General features: G+C 40.4%; 1 protein-coding gene across 3 annotated transcripts; it reads left to right on the top strand.

Moving 5' to 3' along the window:
- Positions 1 to 43: 43 nt before the first annotated feature.
- NUP58 (nucleoporin 58) lies at positions 44 to 28,000 on the top strand. Of its 3 annotated transcripts, none has more exons than XM_053456410.1 (15): positions 44 to 235; positions 6,066 to 6,202; positions 10,175 to 10,324; positions 10,541 to 10,675; positions 11,089 to 11,214; positions 11,693 to 11,717; positions 12,088 to 12,153; positions 12,607 to 12,781; positions 13,053 to 13,132; positions 13,529 to 13,647; positions 13,782 to 13,864; positions 14,638 to 14,839; positions 21,908 to 22,009; positions 25,369 to 25,461; positions 26,685 to 28,000. In XM_053456410.1, the coding sequence occupies exons 1-15, from the start codon at positions 126 to 128 to the stop codon at positions 26,852 to 26,854; spliced, it is 1,773 nt and encodes a 590-aa protein (XP_053312385.1). In that variant the 5' UTR covers positions 44 to 125; the 3' UTR covers positions 26,855 to 28,000. The 3 variants fall into 3 exon arrangements, with proteins under 3 accessions (XP_053312385.1, XP_053312384.1, XP_053312386.1); XM_053456409.1 differs by having other exon boundaries at positions 21,905 to 22,009; XM_053456411.1 differs by lacking the exon at positions 21,908 to 22,009.

Genomic DNA, 28,000 nt, shown 5'->3' with positions numbered 1-28,000 from the left:
GCGCTCATTGTGATGTCATCAGCCTGCGCGTCGTGTGCTCGGCTGGCTCAGCTCTGAGGCGCGCCTTCTGAGCTGTTTCAGGGTCTGGCTGCGTAGAGGGGGAGAAATAGACGTCCTGGTACGATATGGCTACCGGCCTTTCTTTCGGGTCCGCTGCCGCTTCCACCACAACAACCCTTAACCCGACGGCGGGTGCCGCGGCCCCGTTTTCATTTGGGGGGACTCCTGCGGCCAGGTGAGAGAACAGACACTTCATAATATTGTTTCCGGTGACCTGACAGCCCCTCGGTGCATTTATATTATCTATAAAGAGCCAACGTATACCATGCGTCTGTACAGTATATTGGGTTTAACGGTCAACAAGAAGTCGCATGAAATGAGAGTTAATGAGGGCACTGTTTCCAAGAGCTTGCAGTCTAAGGACACAGTTGGGCCTATTCAGGAAGGTTGTGGTTTTAACTCACTGTTTGTTATGAAGGCTCCTAAATTAGCAAGTTTGGCCCTGGATAATGTATAAATCGTTGTGTGAGAAGACTGAAGAAACCTCGCTGATTTAACTATACATTATATATGGCCCTCCAAGGGATTCAGAGGTAGGGGGACTAGGTAGGATGCCCACATGTCCCACAATGGGACTTCAGTGCATTGTCCCGAAATGAGAGGTTTGAGTGAAGGAGGTCTCAGCCAATCAGGAGCGTGACAGAGTTCAGAAGCCTCTCCTGATTGGCTGATTACCTCTTTCACATGGAGCTCAGTATAAGTTGCAACTACCACCAGGTAAGAAACTCACTGTGTGACATCTGGTAATGGAAGGGTTAATTCTCTAAAACTGCTCCTGCCTGGAAACGGAGGGGTTAATTCTCTGAAACTATTCATGTCTGACTGTATGAATATTATTGTAGTATGTAACAGATTCCGTAGCGCCGTACAATGGGTAGACAGCGCATAACAATTGTTATATAACATAACAAGATTACATACAGAAACAGGCGAGAAGGGCCCTGCTCAAACGAGCTTTCTATTAATTCTGAAATCAGCATGGTTCCCAAGGCTTATAACTTCTATAATACGCATTGTAACTGAACGTCCTTTGAAACACAAGGAGTTAGTCAGAGATCTTTCAGAGTCACTTGTCTTCTAGGGTAAAAAGCCAATTCCAGATCCAGATAGAATTTAACCCCTTAACGACAATCCACGTACATGTACGGGGTTGCCGTGCAACGCGATAACGACAATGCCCGTACATGTACGTGGTAACGTTATTTGCCGTTTACCGCGGCGTTTTCGCCGCGATCGGCGGCATCGCGGTTTTCCTGGAAGCCTCACAAGTGAGGCTATCCAGGCAAACAAAAAAAAAGGTTTTGCAACCTTCCGATCTCCGCAATTCACGGAGATCGGCGGTTGAAACAACAGACCGGCGATGCAAATCACCGGTCTGTTAAACACGCCCCCCGAGCCCGATTCAAATCGGGTAAGGGGCATTCCAGGCTGCTTCTACATTGAGGCATGCCTGCAATGCCCCAGAGGGGGCTTCACAACCTCCCGATCGCTGTGATTCACCGTGAATCACGGCGATCGGTGGGTTAAACGACAGACCAGTGACTGAAATCACTGGTCTGTCAACCCCCCCCCCCCCCGAACCCGATGCAAATCGGGTGAGGGGCATTCCAGGCTGCCTCTTCATTGAGGCAAGCCTGCAATGCTCAGGGGGGGGCTTCACAACCTCCCGATCGCCGTGATTCACAGTGAATCACGGCGATCGGTGGGTTAAACGACAGACCAGTGACTGAGATCACTGGTCTGTCAAACCCCCCCCCCCCCCGAACCCGATGCAAATCGGGTGAGGGGCATTCCAGGCTGCCTCTTCATTGAGGCAAGCCTGCAATGCTCAGGGGGGGGCTTCACAACCTCCCGATCGCCGTGATTCACAGTGAATCACGGCGATCGGTGGGTTAAACGACAGACCAGTGACTGAAATCACTGGTCTGTCAAACCCCCCCCCCCCCCCCCCGAACCCGATGCAAATCGGGTGAGGGGCATTCCAGGCTGCCTCTTCATTGAGGCAAGCCTGCAATGCTCCGGGGGGGGGGGGGGGGGATTCACAACTTCCCGATCCCCGTGATTCACAGTGAATCACGGCGATCGGTGGGTTAAACCACAGACCAGTGACCTGGTCTGTCGATCACTCACCCCCCATTCCTGCCTGCCTCTTCATTGAGGCAATGACGTTTTTTAACTATACACTGAGGTTGTGTAGCCTCAGAGGGGGCTACACAGCCTCAGTGTATTGTAAAAAAAAAAATTAAAAAAAAAATTAAATTAAAAAAAAAAAAAATTAAAAAAAAAAAAAAAAAATATATATATATATATAGTTACATGTAAAAAAAGTCACGAAAAAAGTGCAAATAGGTATATATGTATGTTTTTTTTATACACAATTAGCGCTACATACAATTAGCGCTGTATCTTCCCAAAAAAATCCCACACGCAAAGAGTTAAAATATTGGCATTATAAATGCCCATAGTGTGCCTAGTGTTAAAAAATTATGATTTGATGGGGTAAATTGAATTGGCCGGCTTCAAAGATGTCCCAAGTATGGGACGTGGGCACAGAGTGACCAGATGTATAAATGGCAAAAATATACACACCTCACAAAGGTGGCCTTTTACCTCCCAAATAACCCAACAAACCCCTGCATGTGGGGTATCACTGCGCTCAGGAGATGTTACTGAACACATATTGGGGGGGTGTTTGACACTGACATATACCAGGAGCGGTACATTTATACCTGAAGTACAACGTGTGTGAAAAAAATACAAAAAAAAATTACTACCGTAAAGTTTGACAAAGGCTAGTGGTAGAATTAGTTCATGGAAAGGGTTAAAATACCAGCATTTCAAATACCTTGGGGTGTCTAGTTTTTAAATATATATGGTTTGATGGGGTCAATTGCATTGGCCGGCTTCAAAGATACCCGAAATGGCACATGGGGCAGAATGACTAACTTTGGGGAAAAAATTGTTTTGAAATAGCAAAACGCTACCTGTACTTATTGCCCCAAAACGTGCAGAAAAAAGCAAAAAAACATAAAAACATTGGGTATTTCTAAACTCAGGACAAATAGTCGAATCTATTTAGCAGGTTTTATCATTAGTTTTTGCAGATGAGTAAAAGTTTTTTGGTTTAAAAAGTGAGAGAAAGTAATTTTTTAACAAAAAATCACCATATTTTATCATTTTTTGTATAGTAAATTAGATGGTATGATAAAAATAATGGTATCTAAAGAAAGCCCTGTTTGTCCTGAAAAAAACAATATATAATATGTGTGGGAGCACGAAATGAGAAAGAAGAAAATCACAGCTAAACAGTAACACTGAAAAACGTTAAAAGAGCCATTGTCCCACAATATACTACGAGTAAAAACCCCTATTGTCCTTAAGGGGTTAAATATTTATTTTCTTCAAATCAAAACACACCAAACAAACAAAATAAATCCAGCAGCTCTCCTGGCTGGCAATAAGAAGAGAGAGTGAATTGAACCAAGCTGGGCTTTTTAAACACTCCTGATTAGACCAGGTGAGCTATACTTGGTCACCTGTAAATCCTGGTCTGGATTTTCAAAGCTGTTGGAGCACCAGCCCACCCTGCTCTTCTGGCTACTCCACCCCAGGGACCCATTACACAATTTACAAGTCACTTCCTATATTGTAGTTTTGTTGTTGTGCTTCTCTTTCCTTGGGGCTTTAATTTTACATATAAGGACACACAAAATCAGCCAAAGTAGGGCGTATATACCGCCCATCCACTACTGTACAGGCCTTTCTGTCACAGCATTTATAAAACGCATTTTATGTGTGTGATATATATTTATTTATTATACACCGTACGCCTGTGTGTGATCTCATCCTCTCCATACTGTTTCCCTAAATGACAGAAGTAAAATGGGGACACCCTGTCTTCATTATATATGGTGAAGCCAAGACACTGAAGCACAACTCTCCTGTGAACTCTATTCAATAAATAGACCCCGGTGCTGCTGATGTTTACTTGCTTGTGGGGATATCTGGCTGTGATGACGACAAAGAGATGGTTGATGAACTCCCCCGATTACTCTTTAGTGGGAGTGCTTTTGTCTAAACATTTTAAAGAAAAACCATAATGTGACATTATGGCAGATAAAATGGGTTTATGTCCTGATTACTGGGGCTGCTGGCAGCTTTGCACCACGTTGCCCAAATCATGCATAGCATGTGTGGGAAATATCCCATAACATTGTCCCAGTGTCCTGGGTCATCTCTGCTAAACGTACACTGAATTATTAAAGTATATGTGTACACTGGCGTTATAAAGCATTTGAGTATAATATAAAATTGCATTGAACTATTTAATGTGTAATACAAATTTTCTTTAGCAGCTTGCTATGTTCTCTCCCTTGTGTTAAACAGGACATGACGTATGTTTATGTAAAGGGAGAACCACAGTTGATCCATCATGATCCACAATGTCGTGATTTTTCCAATTATGTTAACTCCATGATGACCGTATTGAACATTGCACCTTCATGTGCGCGACACTAGCACTCTCCACAGCCATTTAATTTCTTTGATTCTTGAATCTCAACAAGTGCTGTTCACATGCCAAAGCCAAAGTCATTGTGCAGGTGCTGGAATTTACAAACTTTGGCTTTGTTTCCAGTCTCCCTCTCATCCTGCATGATTCCAAACTAATAGAGAGCGGTTTGCGGTGCTCGGTTCAAGCACTTTTGTGTGAATGCCTGAATGGAAGTTTGGCCGTTTGTTTCCTGCTGTGTTTTCTATGACATTGCAGGAAGGTTCCTTCAAGTTTGCTGGAATCTCCCTCTGTCACTAATCACACGTGATATAAGGATAACAGGGCTGCAGAGTGAGAAGAGAGAAAGTATAGTAAAAACAAAAATGGGAGGAAAAAATGTTTTAAGTGTGAAAGACCTCAAATACATTGTACCCTGAGAAGAAATCTTAGCAATCAAACAATGTTTTAGAAATAAAGTACTTTGTGTGTGAATGTGATATCAAAACGAAAAATATATTTCTTGTGCCTGAGTAAAAGCAGCAAAACAGCCTTGGCTCTTAGGAGGTTATACATATTTGAATGTTTGGTGTAGGTGAGTGTGAGTCGGTTCCAAAATCCCTCATCTCTACACACAGTTTCATCCTTTTTTTGTTGTTCATCCTTACCTAACATGCCCCGACTGTTCACCTCATAGCAGTGTTTTTTTTTTTATGCCCGGTAAATACCGGAGTAATACCGCGCGTGTATTGGCCACGTATGCTGTCCCTGCAAAGGGCACTAGAGTGACCGCTAAATATTTATACAGCGTTTACGAATTCTCACACAACTCGTATAACAGTCTGTGCGCCGAAGTCTTTTTAATTTTTTTTTTTCTTGTACAAGATTAAAATTGTTAAAATGGCCAAAAAAGGTATTTTTCACATTTCTGTTATGTTGCCCAATGTTCTATTTTTATACATACCTAGTTATAGAATCGCATTGCAGCTCTCTCTCTCTCTTTAAAGGTGCTGTTCTACTTACACAGATCATTAATTGCACTCTCCAGCACGATAAGGAAATCTTAGCCGAACTGTAGTTTTCATATCTTAAACACTTAAACAGCAAAAAAAAAAAAAAAAATTTAAACAACCTGCCTAAATGACTGCTTAAGGCACCCCCAGCTGTAATATGCACTTTAATACATAAGATACCTGATTTTCAGCTTTAAATCCCCCCTCCCCCCCATGCAAAATCATGAATGTATTCAGTAGGCTTTCCCAGCTCCTTGGCTTGTAGAAGATGTGCTTTGCGGTGCACACGCATGATATACCCACCGCCATGCAGCAACCCCCCCCTTCAAGCAGGCAAACATTGAGACACCTTTTTACAGGAGTGTTAGGAATGAAGACAGTAATACTGTACTTGGGTACTAAAGTGTTAAATTAAGCAGAGCAGCTAGACTAGAAACATTTAGACTGTGTTTAGAATGACATGGAATCAGTGTTCCTACAACATTGTTTTGTGTCTTGTGCAGCAACACCGGCGCGTCTGCGGGACTTGGGTTCGGTGCTTTTGGCTCCACTGCAACAACTACGGCCTCAACAGGACTTGGAGGAGGACTTTTTGGAGCAAAGCCTGCAACTGGATTTACGCTGGGGGGATCCAATACAGGTACAGCCATTTTTCTTGCTTGAATTTTAAGCACAATTTAGCCGATGCGCGATGTTGCGCATCCTTTTCATTTATCACTAGGGTGATTGTTTCAATTTTTTTTTATTTTTTTTTGGATATATGAGTAGTTTTTTGTGATTATGGTGATTACGGTGGTGAGATATAAATTGTTAGGGAATGTGTAAAAACTGTTACAAGCAATCCATTCTAGAAACAAACAGTACAATCGATCTTTAAATGTTAGACAAGAAACAGACACTTTCAAGAATCACTTTGCATGATTAATTATTTCTGTGAAATGTTTAATACGAGGACTATTTTTTTTCATATATTTGCATTTGTTTAAGTGATCTGGGGTTAATTATTATTAATTATTATTCACCTAAACCCATGAAGCAATCACAATTTCTGTGACATGTTAACTCACTTCCCATTTTCTGTATTTAATATCTCAATCCATGTACATGAAGAAAAAAACCATTTATGCAAACTGGCATGTTTGTTAGGGAAATTAATGCTATTAAAGACCGAGTATGAAAAGCATATAATTATACAAAGTGCAAATCTACACTTATTTGGGGTGCCGCAATTTATCGTTCAGCTTGAATATTCAAACCACCCAATACAAGTATTTAAGGGACTTACCAGCAGTCATGTGCACTTTAATGCATTTGATAGCTGAATGTACCCTTTAAATTATCTTTTTTTTTTTTTTGTCCCCTTGCAAATGCATGGAGGGACTCAGCAGGATTCTCCCTGTGCATTTGCCCACTTTCCCCTTGGCTTGTAGCGACGGTGTTCATACATACATACATACATACATACATACATACATACACACACACACACACACACACACCTCCTGCTTGCCGCTCTACATGTGCGCTGTACTCGCTGTTAGCCAGTTCAGGCGCTGGCTCGTGCAATTCCAGGTCTAACAAGACCCCTGTGAGCACAGACAGTGATACTATTGGTTTCAAGAGTGAAACACGGTAAGATTTATTTTCCACGGGTATAGAATGCATATTAAAGCACTTACAAAGTACTTTAGTACACATTCATGCGTGTGAGGAGGCAAGGAACATTACCCTGTTTTTGGCCAATTCCTACAAAACATATTATTGATTCTATTTAACATTCTTCTATAAAACAAAGCTACGGATATCTGCTATTTCTCTACTTATATTACGGGCTGTTCGTCAGCAGTAATTGGCAGGGATGCGGAATTCGAATCGCCCGATGCCCAGGACATGCGGTTCCGGGCACCAGGCAGGTGGTTTTTTGTTTAATTTAGCCCTGCTGCGGGCAAGCCGGGGGGGGGGCAGATGTCCATAACTGGACAGCAGGTTGGCAAATAAAAGGAAATAAAAACAAGAAATGCATTTTTCTTAATCAGTTTTAGGTAATAATCCTAGTTTGAGTACAATGACACGTTAATGTAAATGTTAAGTTTTTTTTGTTCTGCTGTTTGTTTTTAACACCCAGCTTGTTCATTAAATTATTTAAAATAAACCAAAAAAATTGCATATTGTTTTTTATCTGTTAAATCGAAAAAACAATCTGCCAACTAATCGATTATAAAAATAATCGTTAGTTGCAGCCCTATGGATATTCTGTGGTATAGCCTTCTCGTATGTAGAGGCGGTTTCTGTAGCGGGTCAGACTTATCGCTGGACTGTTGGCTGCCTCTAGCGGCCAACCTTTTTTGGGAGAGCACCCGTTGTACAGTGCTGTGGAATATGATGGCGCTATATATAAAATAATAGTTATTAAATACTCCAACTCAAAGCCTGATGTAACTGTGTGACCACAGGTGCAGAGCTGCATGTGTAGCCAATAGAACGAAGTGCCCCTGCTGTTTGTTTCCTATTGGCTGGGCTGGCTTATTATAGAATGCTGGAAGGGAAGATTCTGTTGTAGTGTGTAGAGGAGGTTTCTGGAGCGGGACTTATCTCTGGTCCCTTCCTATGTCTCGATCATTGGCCGCCTCTTGAACTACGGTTACCATACGCTGGCTCCAAACTGACTTGGTAGTGTGAAGCGAAAAGCCACGTAGAGAAAGGATGAGGTCAAAACGACGTTTAAGAAGTATGTTTCTGATATGTCTGTATTTTATAAGTCATTTGGCCCGTTGCTGTTCGGTTAGTAAAAGATAAGCTCTCCCTGTATAAAGGGGTTTTCAGAATCTACACTCCTGGGAGGTTTTTTCCTCAAATTGCAGGAGTAAAAAGTTCGGCACGTAGGTCAAGATGCAATTTCCAGACCAAAACACAAAATAAACCCGGGTATTTGCAGTGAAACAAGGTGCTTGTGACGACTGTCACTGTTTATAGCTGAGAAATGCTCTGCTTGTTTTGAAGCATATAAATCTGTGACCGGACCTCCATCGGGGTTATGTCACCCTCATCACCACATGAGAAATGGAAAGTTCCATCACAGAACATCTGAGACGCGAGAGATTACTAATTCACATCCATCACCACCTAATGATTCCTAATAATGGTCAACAAAATAAATGACAATATTGTCACTAATTTTAGTGCAGAATTAAAAGCCGGGCTATATATATCTTCCATAATCCACAGTTAGTGGCAGTTTTTATGGTGCTGCGACTTCAATAAATTGAGTTTGAAAGTTAATGGGAAAGAATTAAGTCATAACGAATTAAGTCATGTACTTTGCGTCTCAAAAAGTAATCAGCGGAGATATTAAGATGACAAACTAAGAATTTGAGACATTTATCAAGCAAACCTTCTTATTAAAGTTTTCTCTTCCACGAGGAATCATAACTTCTAAATGTATGAATACCAATTCCAAACTCACCCCTAGGTAGAAATAAACATATTGCTCCCGTGGTCTTAACGCAAGGCTGGTGGACAGTGGATGTCAAATGCGTCTTTCAGTTCTTCTGTATATTTTTTTTTGAGGTGCTCAACATATTCTGTAGGCAGAACTGGACAACTCTGTACACAGGTTAGGAGCCATTGGTATATCCTGTAGGGGTTAATAGAAGAGCAACAGTAAAAATCTAAGCGACCATGGATACCAGGGCTATAGGAAGGGTGAGAGAGGCACTCGCCTCGGGCACAGCTGCAAAGGGGGCACACATCGGCCCGATCAGCAGCTGCAGGACTGGTTGGGGAGATCACAATCTCCCTCTAAACGGCGCCCAACATTGGGGAGTGCGGGTCTATCACATCAAATGATGCCTGTGCGTAGTGTGTAAGGGCAGTGTATGTGTGTTTATGGGCAGTTGTGTGTAAAGGCAGTGTATGTGTATTTATGGGCGGCGGTGTGTAAGGGCAGTGTATGTGTGTTTATGGGCAGTCGTGTGTAAGGGCAGTGTATGTGTATTTATGGGCGGCGGTGTGTAAGGGCAGTGTATGTGTGTTTATGGGCGGCGGTGTGTAAGGGCAGTGTATGTGTATTTATGGGCGGCGGTGTGTAAGGGCAGTGTATGTGTGTTTATGGGCAGTCGTGTGTAAGGGCAGTGTATGTGTGTTTATGGGCACTCGTGTGTAAGGGCAGTGTATGTGTATTTATGGGCGGCGGTGTGTAAGGGCAGTGTATGTGTGTTTATGGGCGGCGGTGTGTAAGGGCAGTGTATGTGTGTTTATGGGCAGTCGTGTGTAAGGGCAGTGTATGTGTGTTTATGGGAGGCGGTGTGTAAGGGCAAAGTAAATAATATAGCCTCTGTACAAAAGGAGTTAGCTATGGCTCTGATGGCTACCTGCCTCCAAGGATTTCTCCAGTCTTGCCTATAGGAATCAAGAAATGATTAGCTTTTATCTTTTCAATTTACTGATACATGCTCAGAGTTGAAACTAAAAAGATTATAAATTAAGCACAAATATCTGCCATCTTATATCATACATTAACAAGGACATTTGCAAATGTGCCAAAGCATAGCAATCCTGTAATGATAATATGCTAAAACTGTATTTTTCTCTTGTTTTCTTTATTTACAAAAAGGAGCTACCACCACATCTGCGCCTACGACTGGTTTCAGTTTGCCTTTCAATAAACCCGCAGGATCGGCCACTCCGTTCTCCTTGCCTGCTGCAACTACCTCAACGACCGGCCTTTCTTTATCATCTGCTTTCACCTCCACCCCAGCATCAGGTATAGAGTTCTTGTGGTTTTTTTTGAGTTGTGTTTTACGATGGCGCTATATACTTTCAATAGGATGCAAACTTTTGGATGGTTGCTAAAATCATTTTAATCTTTCTTAACTCGTCTTAACAATGATTGTTGATTATTAAGTTCAGTTATACAGTTCATTTTTGTCTTTCTTTTATAAGACTATACCGCCTCATACATTTTACTTTTGTTTTAAAGGATCAGCTCCGTTTTCCTTAAACTTGGGCAATACAGCAGCTACTACTACAACAGCCGCGACAGGTCTGTCACTGGGTGCATCGCTGACTGGCCTCGGTGGATCGCTGTTTCAAAACACAGCTCAGCCTGCGTCAGGTACAGTAATGTTGGAGATCTATCCTGCTGTTCCACATAGTGTCCCACTTAAGATATTCGCAGATAAGCGCTGCGTTGCGTGATTATTGTCACAGTATTACATATTCCTGCAGCCATGCGGTGATGGGGTGTGAGCGTTACTGAGTAACATACGTATCTCTTATCTCTGGACTATTGGCTTCCTCTAGTGGCCGACCTTTTTTGGAAATGGTTAATAAACGCAAAACTACTTAGTAGGATGGAGTAAAACGTTGCATAGAGAAGGAATGAAGGCAAACCTGCATGTCCGATATCTTAATCGCATTTCTCCCTGTTTGAATATTTTTTAACACTAATATGTTTTTTTAAGAAGTTTATCCCCAGACCTGCTGTACATATTACAGAAAATTACATAAAATGTTTTTTTATACTAGGACTTGGCCAGAGCACATTAGGTTTGGGATTGGGTCTTAATTTGGGAGGAATTGCTCCTGCTGCACAGACTACTACAAATGAAGGACTCGGAGGCTTAGATTTCAGCAGTTCGTCTGACAAAAAAAGTAAGTGGTCTTGATTACGATTCTGTTCCATGCAGAATATTTCCACAATCACCTGCCTAGCAATGTGGTGACATGAATGGGTTAAGGCTGCAGTCGGGATTCGATGCGTTGCTAGCTGATCGATGTGCATTCCCAATGCCTTTGCGCTCTTCTCATTGAGGCATTGCTTGCATTTCACTGAAATGCCTCCCTGATCCCTGGATAACAAAAATCGCTATTACTGCCCCATTCTGATAATTGCCCTTTAAGGTGGGGATCTGTGAGATGTGATGTAATTCAGTATTTAAAGAACGGTATTTACACAATGCATGCAGCCAAAGATTGGTATGATTGCTCATTCTGTCTTAATATATAAAACGTTCAGTATCCAAGATATATTGTCTTTTTGCCGTAGTGTATACAACTCTGTCTGCTAGGTCCAATTTTCTTCAAATATGCATTTTAAAGCCAAAATCAGACCTTTTTTCTTTTGATGTAGGTGACAAAACAGGAACCAGACCTGAGTAAGTGATTTTATTGTTTATTATCTTTTATTTATTTAGTACGCAGCGCTTCATACAATACATATATTCGAGGGGTATGACAAGACTAGAATTGACAGACTAATGCAGACCGATGCATTAGGTGGAGAGAGTGTTTACTGTCAAAATTCATGGGTTCTATATTCCCATATATCTTATTTAGACTGTCTGGAAGACTTTTTCATGCAATACCAAATATATAACTTATTTAAAATGTTCTGGTTTTATCCCTATAGTCATAGACGGGAAACTTGTGTATTGTTTGTAGGCTTTTCTGCACTTTTATAAACAAACATTAAACTTTCTAGCATGGATATTAACACTCTTTTTAATATCAATTGTTTGTTTCCAGGGACAGCAAAGCACTTAAGGAGGAAAACCTACCTCAAATATTATGTCAAGATGTAGACAATTTCCAGTGAGTACTGTCCGGCGGCTGCCATTATTATTTGTCTTTCTGTTCACAGGCAGATTCCTGGATTTAGGTTGGTTAAATCATTTTTAGCATCTTGTTCAGTTTTAAAGCATCCCGAGGTGGTATTAACGCTTTAGTGATACGTGTTACTCATTTGTAAGACAGATATTTGTTTTAAGAGGCTAATTGTGCCACCCAGAAGCAACTTGGTAGAGAGCCACACGACCTGTATCTGGCCTTTTATGCGGTTTATAGAAAGGTTCTCGAGGCAAAAACATGTTATTTCCCTGTATTTTATGGGGAAGCATTGCTAACATATGTAAAAAGTGGGTCTATGTAATGTGCTCCACGTTACAGGCTATGTTATGTTTGTGTAATTCTTGTTTTTGTCTAAAAAAATATTGCAAAATGTGTACTTTTGTTTTTTTTTAACCCTTCATATTTCTGCATCTGCAGGAAATTTGTGAAAGAGCAGAAACAGGTTCAAGAAGAGATTACTAGAATGTCTTCAAAAACATTGATGAAGGTAGAAGAGGATATGAAAGCCTTAAAGCAACTCCTATCACTCGCATCCAGTGGACTACAGAAAAATGCATTGGCCATCGACAAACTGAAAAAGGAAACTGCCCAGGTGGGGATTGGTTTATCTTTTTGTTTGATTACTTGGTTTTAAATATATGATCATCCTGGGTAAAAGCCGGAGAAGTTTATGTAGAAATTAGGAGCTTGACCAGTGGGGAGAGGGAAAGGGTGCCAACAGCTGTACACCTATATAAATAAATATAAAATGGCAAAAAACATCAGGGACCAGATTAAAAAAATCTAAGGGACATGGCTCCCGGGATTTTTTCAGACCAGCTGTAAATATATTTGTTGATGGCATTTTATTTTTTGCTTTTAAGGAACTAAAAAATGCTGAAATAGCTTTACGGACACAGAAAACGCCTCCTGGCCTACAGCATGAAAATATAGCTCCAGCAGAGTAAGTATTCCAGAAAATAAGGAAACACGCGCTGGCCTCGAAGTCTGTTCATTGAACTAGCGGGATTGCTAACTATAAATATATAGATGTATAGATTTGCTGGATCTCTTTATCATTTGTTACATCAACGATCTTCTTTTTTTATTATTATTCTACATTGCTTTGTATGCATTTGGTGCCTTGTGGCGAGGTCGTGACGTGGAAATTAGGATCTGTATATTTTCTTGTTACCGCACTGTAAACTCGCCTTAAATAATAATCTTACATTTCCTTTAAGGCATAAACTATGTTTTGCTGGATAGTTACTATTCTGTGGTACAGCACATATTTGCTGCTTCTCTTAGGGTTTCTTCTCATGCAGACAATAAATTGAATGTTTGCGAATTATCTTTGTAGCTACTTCCGGACGTTGGTGGATCAGTTTGAGGTCCAGCTGCAGCAGTACAGACAGCAAATAGAAGAACTGGAAAATCATCTAGCAACCCAAGCCAATAGTTCACATTTAACTCCTCAAGGTATATGCCAGAACTCGGCTTTTATATTTCTTCTGTGTAGATTATTAATTATTTTAAATAAACCAGAAATATTGTTTTTTCCTCCTCTGTTACCATTTCTGTGTCAACATCTAATTGCATTTTATGTGTTGTAGATTTGTCTTTGGCAATGCAAAAGCTGTATCAAACCTTTGTGGCGTTGGCTGCTCAGCTGCAGGCAGTACATGAAAACGTCAAGGTAAGGAGCACGACGTGACCGTTTTACCTATTTTTTATGAAGGAAATTAATAATAATAAAAATTCAGCGTTTACATCAAGTGGTTCTTTTTGAGAAGCAGACTTTTTGTCTTGACGTTTAGCTGAGTATGTTGGGTCAAGTTATTTTGGGGTCGTTATATCGAGTAGGGAAAAAGTATGCTAAGATATACAAAGTCTGCTACCGACCCCCCTGTTGCTATGGTTTTAATTAAAACCACGAAAGGTATTTATTTTCCCATTGTAATTTGCAAGATGTCTATTCATATATTTTACTGTAACCTAGTAACCCAGATTGGAAAAACTCACAAATCCATCAAGTTCAACCTCACTTTTGATCCAGAAGAAGGCAAAAAAAACCCAAAAAAGATTGAATTTCCCAATTGTGCCTCGAAAAAAGGAGTGAAACATTACTAATTGACCAAAATGGCCTCTGATTTCTCACTGGATCAGCAAACTATTTTCTTTTTTCTTATATAGCGCCAGCTATAAGTAACCGTGTACTTGGTATATTACACCCCTGTGTGGTGTTTGATTAACAAGCATCCAGCCGTATTTAGAGGCATGTGGTTTTTTTTTTTTTATTCTTCCTCACTTTTATTTTTTTTTATTTTTTTGTATGGATAATTTATGATAAACGGCTTTAGGAAACGAGGGACGATGTAAAATGTTGTTCTGTACTCGATCCTCTTTAATGTTACATTTTTAACAGCTGCGATACTGTAGGATTTGCAAACTATGTTGCTTTTCGTCCAGATGCTGAAAGAACAGTACCTCGGCTACCGGAAGGCGTACCTGGCTGATTCTAGCGATGTGTTCGAGGCGCGGCGGGCCGAAGCGAGGAAGTGGCAGAGCGCCCCCCGAGCTACCACCGGACCTACACCCTTCAGCAACATGCCAAACGCTGCTGCTGTTGCCATGGCTGCAACTCTAACGCAACAACAGCAGCCCGCTACAGGTCTGAATGCATTCACCTTATAGATCATTACTGTCTTGCGCTCAGTAAACTGCTGTCACCTCTCAGTGTGCTGGAAAACACGTGCGTTTTTCTTACTACGTCTAGCTTTTAGACTATGCAGGTTCAGCCTCAGCAATAATGACACTATTTGTAATTAACCGTGTGATGGATTTTATTTTTCTGTAATCTATCTTTAACACCTTGTTTGCCGGAAGATTGTGTGGTGCTCTGGCACTCGTAATCGTCCTACCTGCTCATATTTTATCTTGAAAGTGGTGAAGTTACGTTGTTTGGACGTCGGCGTACTAATAATTGACGACTGTCTGTAAACACTCCCCATATCTTCGGCCTTAGTTGCCAGTGTGTCATATAATCAAAGCAAACAAGCGACCGCCATCCTGTGATGTCGGATGCCACGGGGCTAATGGGAGTCTGTAATGTCATCAGAATGACGTATTGAAACCTAAAACTCTATGGCAGGTGAGAAGCATCAGACCCGTCTAGTCTGCCAAGACTTGGACCTTAACCAGTCCTTGGTCTCGTCTCATGCATATTTAAATTTCCTTTCTGTATTTACCTCTAGGACGCCGTTCAACTCGTATAGAAAGATTGTACCGTTCCATCTGTGTAGTGAATTCATGTACAGAACAGGCAAGCTTACTAGTTCTATGAAGTCTACATATCTCCTCTAATAGAAATAACCAGTTTACCCCCAACTAAACGCATACATATGTATGGCCAAGTGTGTTCCAACCTTACATAGATGTAAAGGCTAATGTTGCATGTATGTTTTACTCTATTTTCCCCTAGAGATCTTGCCACCCGGTAACTAGTAAGCTTTATTTGTTTCTGGCTGTAGAGGGACGCGTTTAAACCTCCAAAGTTACCCCATATGTGTTTAGCAGTAGTTTACAGTAACTCTGGCTGCGTGTATATCTATACGAAGGCAGGTTTATTCGCATTATGCAAAATACAGTGGTGGATAAATTGGATTAAGCATGGTACAGGGCTGACTAGCTCCTTATCAGAGAATTTGGTAAAAATGATGCCTTTGGTAAACTGAATTGTATTGGGTTGTAAGCCTTCGGGTCTGCGGAGGTCATTGCTTGCATGATTCGCCCCAGGAGGAGACCTGAGCAGATCTCCACCGCTTGTTTGGAATCCAACGTGATTTGGCTATCTAATAAACGCATCATCTTTGCCAAATTTGCTTAATTTCTTTCCGCAACACACGACTTTCATTTGGTAATAATCAAGCGGATGGAATGCATTTAAACTTCACCACTCGATATCCTTATGCTTAAAGCATCTGTACTCCCGCTTATTATGTCATTGAATTGGTTCGAGAAGACGTCCCGCTTTTTTTAATCTGAAGTATAATTGTGTTTTATGTAAATGTGAATGGTCCAGCATTTTAGATTTATTCATCCATCAGTATTGAGCACTTATCGTTTGTTTACTTTATTAACGGAATAGTACCTCTAAAAATGAAATTTTATTAATGTGCCTATTTTTTTATTTACTAATAATTTTATGTATTTAGTCTAGTTACTAAAAAAACCTTATCTTATGCATGTTCCTCCATGCTGCCATTTTGGGATTTAGCAGAATACACAGCGCCCCACCTCCCATAATGAAAGCGCTTCCACTTTGTATCTGAACATTATTATTATTATTAGCTTTTATTTATTAAGCGCCAACAAATCATGTAGCGCTGTACAATTTAAATGGGGAGTGGGTTACACATACATAATAAATATACATTAATACATACAGATATCAGGGTCCCGAGCACCCTGCCCATGTGCTTGCCATCTAGCCTTAGTGTTTTTACACAAAGTTCCTGGCAGGGATGGTGGGCTCCAGAGCTTACAATCTAAAGGAATAGTGCGGCTAATTGAAGGAAAAGGCGGAGTGAAGAGTCTTAGCTCTCATATATCACCAATTAGAGCTAACAAAACAATAGTTGAGTCGGTTGATATTCAGAACTTCAGATCCGTAGCGTTTACCGTGTAAGTCAAGGATCTGGTAATAGGGGGCAAAACAAAGGGAAGTGGGCATCAGAGACACGAACGTATTAAGCAGGACTGGAGGGAGATGCAGCAACCCCACGCCCCCCCCCCACTCCGTAGTGAACATCGGGGGGTAACGAGATGGGCTGCGTGGGGTCTCAACACAAAAGGAACTTTCCTCTTTACATGCATCTGTCGTATGTTGGAAAGGAAGGAAAGCTTTTATATACTTGAATACATATTCTTTTTAAATTGACAGGAAATTAAATCAGACATTTTTTCTGCATCTTTGTTTATTTGCGTGCAAATTTGTTTACACTTTGTTTTCTAAGTTATTTCTGTGCTCCAGGCAGAGATATATATATATATAATTATACCGTAACGTCCTCGTCTGCAGCAGTGTACATACATCTGATTGCTATACCGTTGGAGCTAAACCCAATAAATGTGAACTTTGTAATTTATTACATGTATTTAAATACGAGGATTATCAATGATAACCCATACAAGATGGGAAAACAATCATTAGGAAATATTTGGAGACCTCGTAAATGAATATGGGGTATTGTGTCGGGGTGACCATTTTCGCAGTTCTATTTTTCCTTAAGGGGACAGGAATGGTAAAAGCTGAAAATCACAAATGTGTGTTCTGCTCACAGTACTGAAATATCTGGATTCTCCTCATCATTTCCTTAGAATTTTGGACTTTGAGAAAAGCTCTCTTATTTGTTAATATTTAGGAAGGAAGGCTTTTGGTCTAATCCTTCTAGGCCCTCCTCACCTGTTGTCTCTGTTATGTTATATACTACTTGTTATGTCCTGTCTGCCCGTTGTACAGCGCTACAGAATTTGATGGCGATATATAAAACAGTAAATAATAATAATGTCTGTCCTCAATTGCCCTAATGATATAGGATATCCTAGCCAGCCATCCTACTGTTAGGGGTAGTTGTTTTAAAGTCCTGTAGACCCGACATTGTACACGACACTTCGCGATGGCTCCCGTCCTAGTTTATTGTACGTGATCTAACAGCTTGAAGGGCTGTACGGAGTGCACATTGAAATAGTTTTACAGGCCGCCGTACTTTTACCATCGCTGTCCTTTTAAACCTGGCTTTGGCTTCCGGCATTTATTGGGTTGTATATAGCAAATATTGTGGGCCATTGGTACATTTGGTCATGTGGTTCTGACAAGGCCTCCAATGCCTAAATGTTCTGTTTATACGGCATGGAATATCTAGCATTGCAGTTATAACCAGTAGCGGGTACTGAACACCGGCCTTGCTTATAATATATGGCATAACAGATAATTTATATTATTTATGGAAGCATTGTATATTTAGTTGTTCTAAACATATAATCATTAGAACAAAAATTACTTGCTGTAACTTATGATGAAAGATCCCTTTTGTGTGAAACACCAGCGATGGTACGATATGGAGATGTTTAACTTTATAAAACTTGCAAACTTTTCTCCAGTTGGTGGGGATTTTTGTTCTTTTGGCTTGGTTAGGCGGTATAGCGAAAGCATTCCTCTGCTATACGATGTGGATAAAGTGAATGAAAGGAGGCGGCGTGTCATTTCCAGTGCTGGATTCAGTCTTGGTTTTATCATTTGTGAGGCAGAGCATTTGCTGGGGGAGGAGAATAGCTGACGGCATGAACAGGAAGTCGTACTAAACTTCCTGTGTTTGGAGACCGCATGTGTCCCTCTAGCCCTAGAGTCTGGTTGCTCCCTTGTGTTATTCCAGGGCTTGCAAGAGCTGTATAGTTTCTCCCAACTTTTTTGTATGGATCTCTATGGGTTTACCCGTTTCTGTCGCAGGAGTGAGGAGTACCGCAAGATGGCAGCGTAGAACGCATCAGAACAATGAGGTGCAGTGCTGTACTCGGTAATACAGGTGAAGCTGGAAGAAGGTTGGCTTCTAATATATCATTCTAATATATCATACTAATATGCGTTAGATTACAGGTTCCATGAGCTGGAATTGTTACTCCGATACAGTTACTGTATTATCTTAAATGGACTTATAGGCAGCTATACAGAACCAACCTAAGTGAAAAGACCAGCGAGAAATGGCTTGTGTCAGTCTGGAGTAAAGGCGGATTATGGGGGTCTTGAATTTGGTCTCGCATGGAAGGTCTTAAACCCAATTTGGGATTGTCATAGCGTGCGGTTTCATATTGGAGAAACTAGCATGCCCCTTAATTGGTTTATTTTGCAGTAAATTATATAAATGTTAGATATTTACCTTTTGTAATTAAGGCATTGTGTATTGTTGCAGTATTTCGTGTTCCAGTAGTTTGGACGTTTCTTCCAATTTAATTACGTGTTTTACACTTCCATGACGAATAACCTCTAGACAGTCATTTGCCTAAGATAGGATTTAGCTTCTCCGGCCGAAGGGCAGCTTATTTCCCACAATTCCATAGCAGGGTTTTGTTGGAAACTGGCTGGCTGTGGATAATAGGGAGTGCAGCTAAGAAACATCAGGAGGGACACCTGTTGGCCGCGGCGAGATCTCTGCGGGTGGAATTTCTATGCGAAGTAAACCGTTTCATTTTAGAATCAAATGTTGACTTTTTGCTATTTTTTGTAAGATGCTTTACTTGGTGTAAAAATAGCAAATGTAACTTTGTTATTGTTACGGAAATGTAAACATTCTTTAATTAAAGGTGATGTGATTTGAGTTAGTGTGTGTGTGTGTACACGTACGTACGTGCTGCTTGGACTTAAGTGCCAATGTCAGGAGCTACGGCTGTTACTTACCAATTCCCTGTTTTCTATCTGATGCCCTGATAGTCGATTAAAATGCTTAAATATCTCCACCTGTAATAAATATATTCATATACAGCACTACTAGGTTTATGTGCATTCGCGTCTGGAACCAAGGCTGAGCCCAGGCACGTTTTCTCATCGGCCTGCGCATGGTTGCTCTAGGCAATGGCCAGGCATCTCTGCTGAGTTGTCAATAGAAACTTTTGTCAAGTTGCCGGGAGACCCGCTAGGACTTTGTTCTTTTTGTTAAAGACTTATCTATTTAAACAGTAACTTTTTTTTTTAAAATAGTATTTTTTATTATTTATATTGCGCCAAAGAATGTACTCGGCGCTTCTCACAATACGTTCACAGGGAATGACGGGACTAGAACTGAGACAAAGCGATACGTTGGGTACGGCGGGCGCTGTCCACAAGGACGCTGTTCCCACTTGGAAGGCTTAAGCATTTGTGTGCAGCCTGTGTGAGAACTCTACATGAGCAATAAGTGAATGGGAATTTATATTTATTTTTTTATTATAAAAAGTTTCAACATCAATTTTTGCAAAGCAGAAGAATGACTTGTAATCAGGTGGTCAAAACAAGTAACATCAGCTTAAATGTCTCATTCCTAATAAGTTCTAGATCGGTTTATCTGCTCTCTCTTTATAGAAGGCTTGGGTTGCCTTTTGCCTTTCTTAAAAAAACGCTGACGTTAAAATACTGCAATAACCTAGTCATTTGAGTAACATTCTGCCGGAAAGGTTTGAATATGATGATCGGACTCATTCTAAACACCGCCGAGTGCTTTTTTATTTAAGGTGCTGTAATCTGCATCTGTGCAAAAAAATGAATCTATTTCTAATGTATCGTTTGCTTTAAAAAAAGCTATGGGGGGGCAGTATTTCTTCAGCTTTCATAGTATGATGAATATTGATCGTATGGTGCATAGACTATCCAGGCCGACCTCAGGATCCCTGGTGGCTTTTTACATTAGCCTGTGGTCCTAAAGGGTCCCCGACATGCTTTACATTGGCTTGGTCTAAACGTAAAGCATCGACTCACCGTCCCCATAAACACCTATAGCAGTTACGAAAAACATGATTGGTGAAATTTCCAAACATTAAAGTTTGAGTTTTACGTAAAAATATGAACGTTCAGCAATTTTATGTAAATTTTGATCATGGACAAGTGTTTTTTTTTTTCCTTCTTCATTTTGTAATATTACATCAAATGTTTTGGTGACTACAGGGCTTGCAGCGCTAATAAAATGTGCTCGTGTGTTCACCGGCACCATGCAATTCCTGAACGGCTCAAACTTTGTGATGATCTTTGTTGGATATTTTTTTTCATTTAATCTCTGTTTTGTATAATGTTTACGTTAAAATGGGACGGTCTCGGAGAGCTGCGCACACGGATGAGATTCTGTGCCGTAAATAAAGGGCTGTCCGCTGCCGAACGGCATAAACTCCCGTGATTGTCATCGCAGTCCTGATGACCCCAAGAATGGCAAAAAAAGACCAGGAAAGCGACCTCTGTCCTAAACGCTGTGTGTACGGGGTGAATAGAAGCGCGAGCAATCTGGTTGTAAGTTGAGCTGCCAAATGTATGGAACAGGTGAAGGAAAATGAATAAACATTGTTTAAATTGGTAAAAATGCTTCCAAAAATGATTTATTTTGCTTCCTGATCCATACATTTTCTTCCAGCTCAGTAACCCCCTGTATACGTTTTCCTTGTTCATCTTCACGCTGTTTAGGTGGCAGAGTTCATTTCTGTGCCTTTCTGTGTATGCGCATCGAGCCAAAAATAATGAAAATCTTGCTTTCTTGTTTTACTGGGTCTGTGCCGGAAGTGGCGTGGAAAGGACTGTCTTCTCTCTCCACCTTTTACACATTTTATTGAAAAGTGTCATTTTGCGAGGCGTTTCCAGACTCCCAGCCAACACTGTGTGAACACGTTTGAATTGTCATGTTACCGTTTTATTGACTTGCTGAAAACTGAACAATAAATTAAATTAAAAAAAAGATAGCGTGTTTGTTGTTTTATCTACTAAAGATTCCATTTTCTACAAATACAATGTTCTACCAGAAATTATTAAATTTAAAAAAAAAAATCTCCGTAACATGAGTATTCAAAATGACTTTGGGCTTCCGGTTTTCAAGGCAGCCAGATACTTTAATGGTGTCGCCTCTATTATTTTGTTTCTTAAGGGTTCATTTTAGTTTTGAAGAGAGTAAGGAACGTATTTTTGTTTCTTCCCCCTCCCTTTTTTCCCTCCGCTTTATTTCCATAGCAGGGTCCCGGCAGCCTGTGGCCGTTAGTTTTGGAGCTCCGTTCGGCTCTGCCATGAGCACTGCCTTGCAGCAGCCAGGTGCTTTGGGCTCTTCAAGCCTTGGAGGTACAGCTTACACTTTCTAATCTATTACATCATTTTAGAATTTCTCTCAATACTTTTCTCTCAATACATTTTCTGCGTTGGCCTTTTATTATGTATCATGTACCATATTTCCCCAGGTATAAGACGCTCCCAGGTATAAGACGCACCTTAATTTTGGGGCCCGAAATTAAAAAAAAAAAAAAATTACATAGTTATTGTACTGGCTGCCTGGGCATGATATGAGTGTGATTGATGTTAGCTGCTACTAATTGTTAGCAATCACACTCCTATCATGCTCAGGCAGCCTATACATAAACATCACTTTCAGCCTCCCTGTGCCCCTAAGCGCCTCTTGAGTTTGTCTTGTTTCCTCTGAACGTTTTGCCTTCCTCAGTGTGGACCAGCAGAAGGCAGCCTGAATTTACTTCAAAGATCCTTCCTAGTGCAACTTTTTATTTAAGTCCCAATTAAATTGCAGAATGCCTTTTTGCAGCTCAGGTTAGCTTTAGAATAGTTTATTCCGTGTTGGACCAGGTGTAGGATCAGGCTTGTTATTGTGTGGCAACTCCTGTCAAAGGTATGTTATTGTCTACCATTTCTGGTATCTCACACCCCCCCCTGTCATTGAGTTTATTTTTGTCTAAGTTATGTATTTTCCATCCAGGCTTTTAAGAGTTTGCTAGCTTCTGGTTTAGACCAGTATTATCCCAATCATTTGTAAGAATAGTTGTCAGACACTGTCCATGTCGTCTGAGGTGTTCTGGGGATTTATCAGCTTGAACACAGGCAAGATCCAGCATTAATGTTGTTGCAGTGTGAATATAGGTTCTGACCCTTTGCATCAGCTGCAGAACAGTGTGTTTGTGTCATATATATGCCCAAACGTTTTATGCAGGTGTGGGGGGGGAAATGCTTTAAAGTGAGAATGTTCTACAAAAATGTTAATTGTTTGCATTTTGTTAAATGATAAAAATAAAGGTGATTAAACAGAAATCTAAATCAAATCAATATCTTGTGTGACCACCCTTTGTCTTTAAAACAGCATCTTTTCTTGCACACAGTTTATTTTTTTAAGAACCTTGGCAGTATAGCCACCTTGTGTCTTGTTGCTGTGCTCAGTCTTGCCACGGTGTATGACTTCACATTGTCTCATCAACCTCAGTTTGTTAGGCTGGCTGTCCCTCGCCCACTTTTATTCCTCTTACAGAGCCGTTTCAGTTAATGATCGCTTCAGCCTACATATTAAATTGATGATCATTCGCACCTGCGGGTATAATTGTTTAATCACACACCTACCTATATACCTGCAAAATCCCTGACTTTGCGCACATTTATCTAATTGAAACGATGCTGTTTTGAAGGCAGACGGTGGTCACGCCAAATATTGATTTAGATTTTTCTTCTCTTTGCTAACCTTGCATTTTGTTAAACAATAAAAACAAGCTATTAACGTGTCTATTTTGAAAGCATTCTTACTCTACAGCATTATATTCCCGCCTGCCTAAAACCTCTGGAAACCGTACCTTGTGATGTGACTCCCGCCAGGCTTGCCTAGACTGGCCGTAAAGCACTCAGTGGTCTGCTTGACCTGGACATATTTTATTTTAATGTGATTGTTTGTGGTCCCGGCCTGGCCCTGCCCCGAGTTGAAAGACTTGGCTAAGTATTTGCCTAATCAACTGTACATACTTACGCTCGTGTCCATTGTTAAAATATTTGGCTCTTGGAACCCGAGTGTGAGAAATGAAACCCACATGGTCTTTGTAGTCCACGTTAGATATTCCCAAAGGTTTTTTTTTTTCTGTACATCGAGCACACAGCAAATATGTTTTTATTTTAATATATTTTGAGTCCCTTTTAGAATAGTAATCGGGCAGATAAGTAATTTCATCCATCCTGACTACCTGGTTTTATACCTATTGATGCCGAACCTTACTTGGGGCTTGTCCTGACATTCAGGATGTCCTTCTGCTTACCCTATCTATCCAGTTAGTAATTTTCGAACGCTGAGGAAGCTGCGTAAACTATTGCCATATATCTATAATATTAATTATAGTCGTATAATTATAATACTTTCATAAAATAGTTTCCAACGATGGGAAACATAATTGGAATGGCTTCCTTTCCAAAATAACAATTTTGGGCACCGCGATACCCAGCAGATCTGTCACCGGCATGGTTGCCAAGTTGTCGGTGTAGCGTTAACGAAAGGCACATTACCTCATTCAAAATGATCTAGCACAGACCAGCCAATTCACAGAGATTTCCTCAACAAATAGAAGCCCGGGGCATTAGCACATCTTGGCATCAGTCTTCGAACGGCCATTAAAGGGGGAATGAAAGGTATGTTTGTGATCAAACAATGACCACTTCTGAGATTTCAGACTGCACTTATGACAAACATTATCGAATTACTCAAATTCCTCTCCGTTTAAATATTTTGTTCATGTCTGTAATCATTCTATTAGATCACCAGCCCGATTAATGCTTCATTGCGTTCACCCACTTATTAAAATACAGACGCAATTGTGAAAGAAACTTGGAAAATGTATTTTATTTTTATTCCAAAATGTGGTGGAGTATATTTATCAATCCGCTACAAATCTAGGAAGTTTACTTATCGGTTTCTCTCAAACGACTCCATCTGCCCGCTCTTCTTTGGGCTTGTGCTTAATTGTATCCGGTCAGTGATGTGAAAATAAATTAAAATATTCTGCAGAGTAAGAAATCTGGTCTCATCACTATGGCAGCCAGTAAAATGGTTCAATAAGCAATTGTTTTTGCACCAGAATAATTGTTTTCCAGGGGGACGTCTGCTGTGGATAGAAAGTGCTGTTTACTTTGTACATTGGCTGCTGATCATGCAGAATAAATAATAAAATGATCATAACATGGGTTACTTCCAAGAACTTGGATCTTGCTATCCCAAGACACGCGGTGTTAGGGCCACTCCAGAAGTTCCTATCTGTTGGTTATCTGTGTGGCTGCACCTTCTGAACGAACATATTTTGTTTGGGTTTTAATGTATCATTTTGACTAAGACACTTTTTTCCTCCCGAACCCGTCGCCTTTTCATTCCTTTTCTAATTGGTCCACATTTTGGGACTGCCGGCTTTGTGTAGGAGCGATCATTCCAATGTCCTATCCCGCTTGCCAGCTCTTCTGCCCAGTTTGGTGGAGTTTGAGCGTACCCAACAGTAAAATTGCGAAGAACTAGGCATTGCGCATGGGAATTATGTTCAAGATCAGGCTGGGCAGGAAGGGGTGTCACAAACCACATGATGCCGCCTTTGATGATGTAATGTATAGCTAAAGCTTTTACTTGATCATTTTGCGTTACAGTTTGTTACATGTCTTCTTATCTAATATTGTCCTACTAGGCTTTGGTAGCACTGCATTTGGAGGCAGCACCGCAGGAGCTTCCACATTTGGCTTTGGAACAGCAAATAAACCATCGGGAAGCTTGAGTGCAGGTTTGTATAGGCCGAAAGATAATTGGTGTCCGATATTTAAGCCAGGAATTGTAAATAAGGTTGCTTTCTGAGGTTTAGGTGGGGAAAAAACCCCATAAAAACCAAATTCTCCCCGTTCTATAGGGTTATATAAGTTTGAGAAACGTGTATATGTTGACATTCTTAAATTCGTAAGCTTTCCACTCCATTGAACTTGGCATTCCCCTGATCCTGTGTATCCTGTAGATCCCGTGTATCCTGTAGATCCCGTGTATCCCACATTCTTCCCCAATGTCCCTCTTCTCTAAAAGTTTGGAGTGATTGGTGAATGAGTTCTACAGGCCGGACGGCCACAATGATTTTCATATAAACAGAAGTAAATGTGTTTCTTAATAAAATTGTGATTAAATACATTATTCTGATTCAGACTGCTCGAACATTTCCTCTTAATTTCCTCAGTAATTTTTTATTTAAATAATTTGTAGCTTTACGTCTTGGAATAAAACTCAAAACTGTAATTCCATCCAGAACAATAGTTACTTTTTTCCCCCCGACATGATACTATTTGTAAACACTTTCATATCACTTGTAATTATTCTAATCTGGGATACATTAAATAGCATTTATCGTAAACATACGGTCTGAAATGTCCGACGCGTACCATTAGTCCTAGCCGTGCTTGGAAGGCTCTGCCGCCGTATGCTCCATTTAAAGAAGTGACCGGTGATCCTTAATTACTGTTGACATTTTGCTCTTTGTCCTGTACTTCTGCATTGTTTTAAGCTAATGTACTTGGGTTTAAGGTTCCCCTATCACCTTATGAATATAATATATAATACATTCTAGTAGTTTGTGTGGATTCATTGCTTGAGATGTCCTGGAGCATTCGCCATCTATTGAACCCACTCAAGGTGATTTATGCACAATAGAGACCTCACTCGGTGAATAATGTAAGAAATCCAGTATTTAACCCCAAACTACACACACGGCGTATGGGGCTGCATGGATGGGTTCATGGATCCTTAAGAAGAGAATTTCCAAGAATACATCTTACATTTGTAGCAGCTTCGCCGTGATTTCATGTAACCCTTTGAGGGCCGCTGGTACACGTTTCTCTACCTGTCAACCTACAATATGCATATATCGTTATGGGTTCAAAGGCTTGGTTAAGGTTGGAGTTTTTATTCTCAAAACATTTTTCTCACTCAAATTAATGGTTTCAAATTTTATTTTATCCCCTGAAGGATTTGGCAGCTCATCTACATCTGGATTTAACTTCAGCAACCCTGGCATCAATTCATCAGCTGGCTTAACCTTTGGCGTATCAAACCCCTCATCTGCAGGCCTTGCAACAGGAGGACAGCTGCTTCAGCTTAAGAAGCCCCCAGCTGGAAACAAGAGAGGGAAAAGATAGACTTTTTGCTGACCAAAAAAGCATCTAGTTACATCCTAATTACGTCCTAAAGATCTATTTTTCTAAATCGGTGCATTAATTGTACCCCCGAGAGATTTATAAACTTTTTAGAATTTTTATTCTGTGTTCCTTAGTATTGTGTTTTTCAAATAACCTCATTTTTTCCCCCCAGTCCATAAGTATTTTTAAAATCTGAAAGCTGGGAATATATTTGTAAAAAGTTTTCCTGAAATTCTCCAGTATCATCATAGGGTTTCTTTCTAAGACACAAACCTATGTCTGGGAACTCTATGGGATTTCTTTGCGTATTTCATGAAATAACTTCTGTGGGTTTTATAGCTCAACAATTCTAGGTATTTGAAATTCTTCAACTAAGTAAATACGGGACCATTCGTCTGTTATGTGCTTCTGAAGCGAACTTCATAAGCCATAAATCGGGTATTTCATTCAGTGACTATGTCAAAAACGTACTGAGTACCACTGTGTTCCTCTTCTTGTTTTGTGAATCACTTAAATTCATAGTTTTTATGCAGCTTCAGTGCGACACCCGATGGCTCAAAATGTGCAAAAAGTGGCGTTCCAGAATATAGCGGTCTGCGCACGCAACGATGATTTTGTGCTTCAAAGCGTTCCCGGAAATGTTATTTACAAGGTAGTCTGATTCTTACATCACAAACTTCCAGAATTCTTTTGTTTCTTTGCCATGGCTGTCAAGCTGCTGATACAAAGTATTCCTTTTGGTTTTATATCTACCAGCGTGTGTATTTTGTGTTCAAACAATGAGAGTGAGATATTATCACTTCGATGTCTGCATGGGTTTTGCTCCACGAAACGTCAAATATGGTATATTTGAATATGAATGTACATGTGCCTAATAGTGAATTTATTTCTTAGCGAATGATTTAATCTGTCTGTATTACTTTACCTTTTACATGCTTTGTGAAGACGTTTAGACACTTTTCCATCTTCAGAGGGCTCCAGTTTCAGAACTGCTTTGAAATGGTTTGTTTTTCACTTATTTGAAATAAAGGAAACATTACATTGATCACCGTTTACCCATTTACATATTAAAAAATCCAGGTTCGCCATTGCATTCTTATCGGCCCAATTTCATGTACACCCCAAGACGTGTCTTCAGTTATCACA

The sequence above is a fragment of the Spea bombifrons genome, chromosome 2 (assembly GCF_027358695.1).
Source record: "Spea bombifrons isolate aSpeBom1 chromosome 2, aSpeBom1.2.pri, whole genome shotgun sequence".
NCBI classification, from domain to species: domain Eukaryota; kingdom Metazoa; phylum Chordata; class Amphibia; order Anura; family Pelobatidae; genus Spea; species Spea bombifrons.
The sequence above is the reverse complement of the archived record's forward strand: the minus strand, read 5'-3'. Positions and strand labels throughout refer to the sequence as shown.

Coding starts and splice junctions, on each gene's coding strand:
- NUP58 (XM_053456409.1), top strand. CDS start 126: ATGGCTACCGGCCTTTCTTTCGGGTCCGCTGCCGCTTCCACCACAACA. Junction 11,718..12,087: donor AAAACAGGAACCAGACCTGA/GTAAGTGATTTT, acceptor GTTTGTTTCCAG/GGACAGCAAAGCACTTAAGG. Junction 14,840..21,904: donor ACAACAGCAGCCCGCTACAG/GTCTGAATGCAT, acceptor TTATTTCCATAG/CAGGGTCCCGGCAGCCTGTG.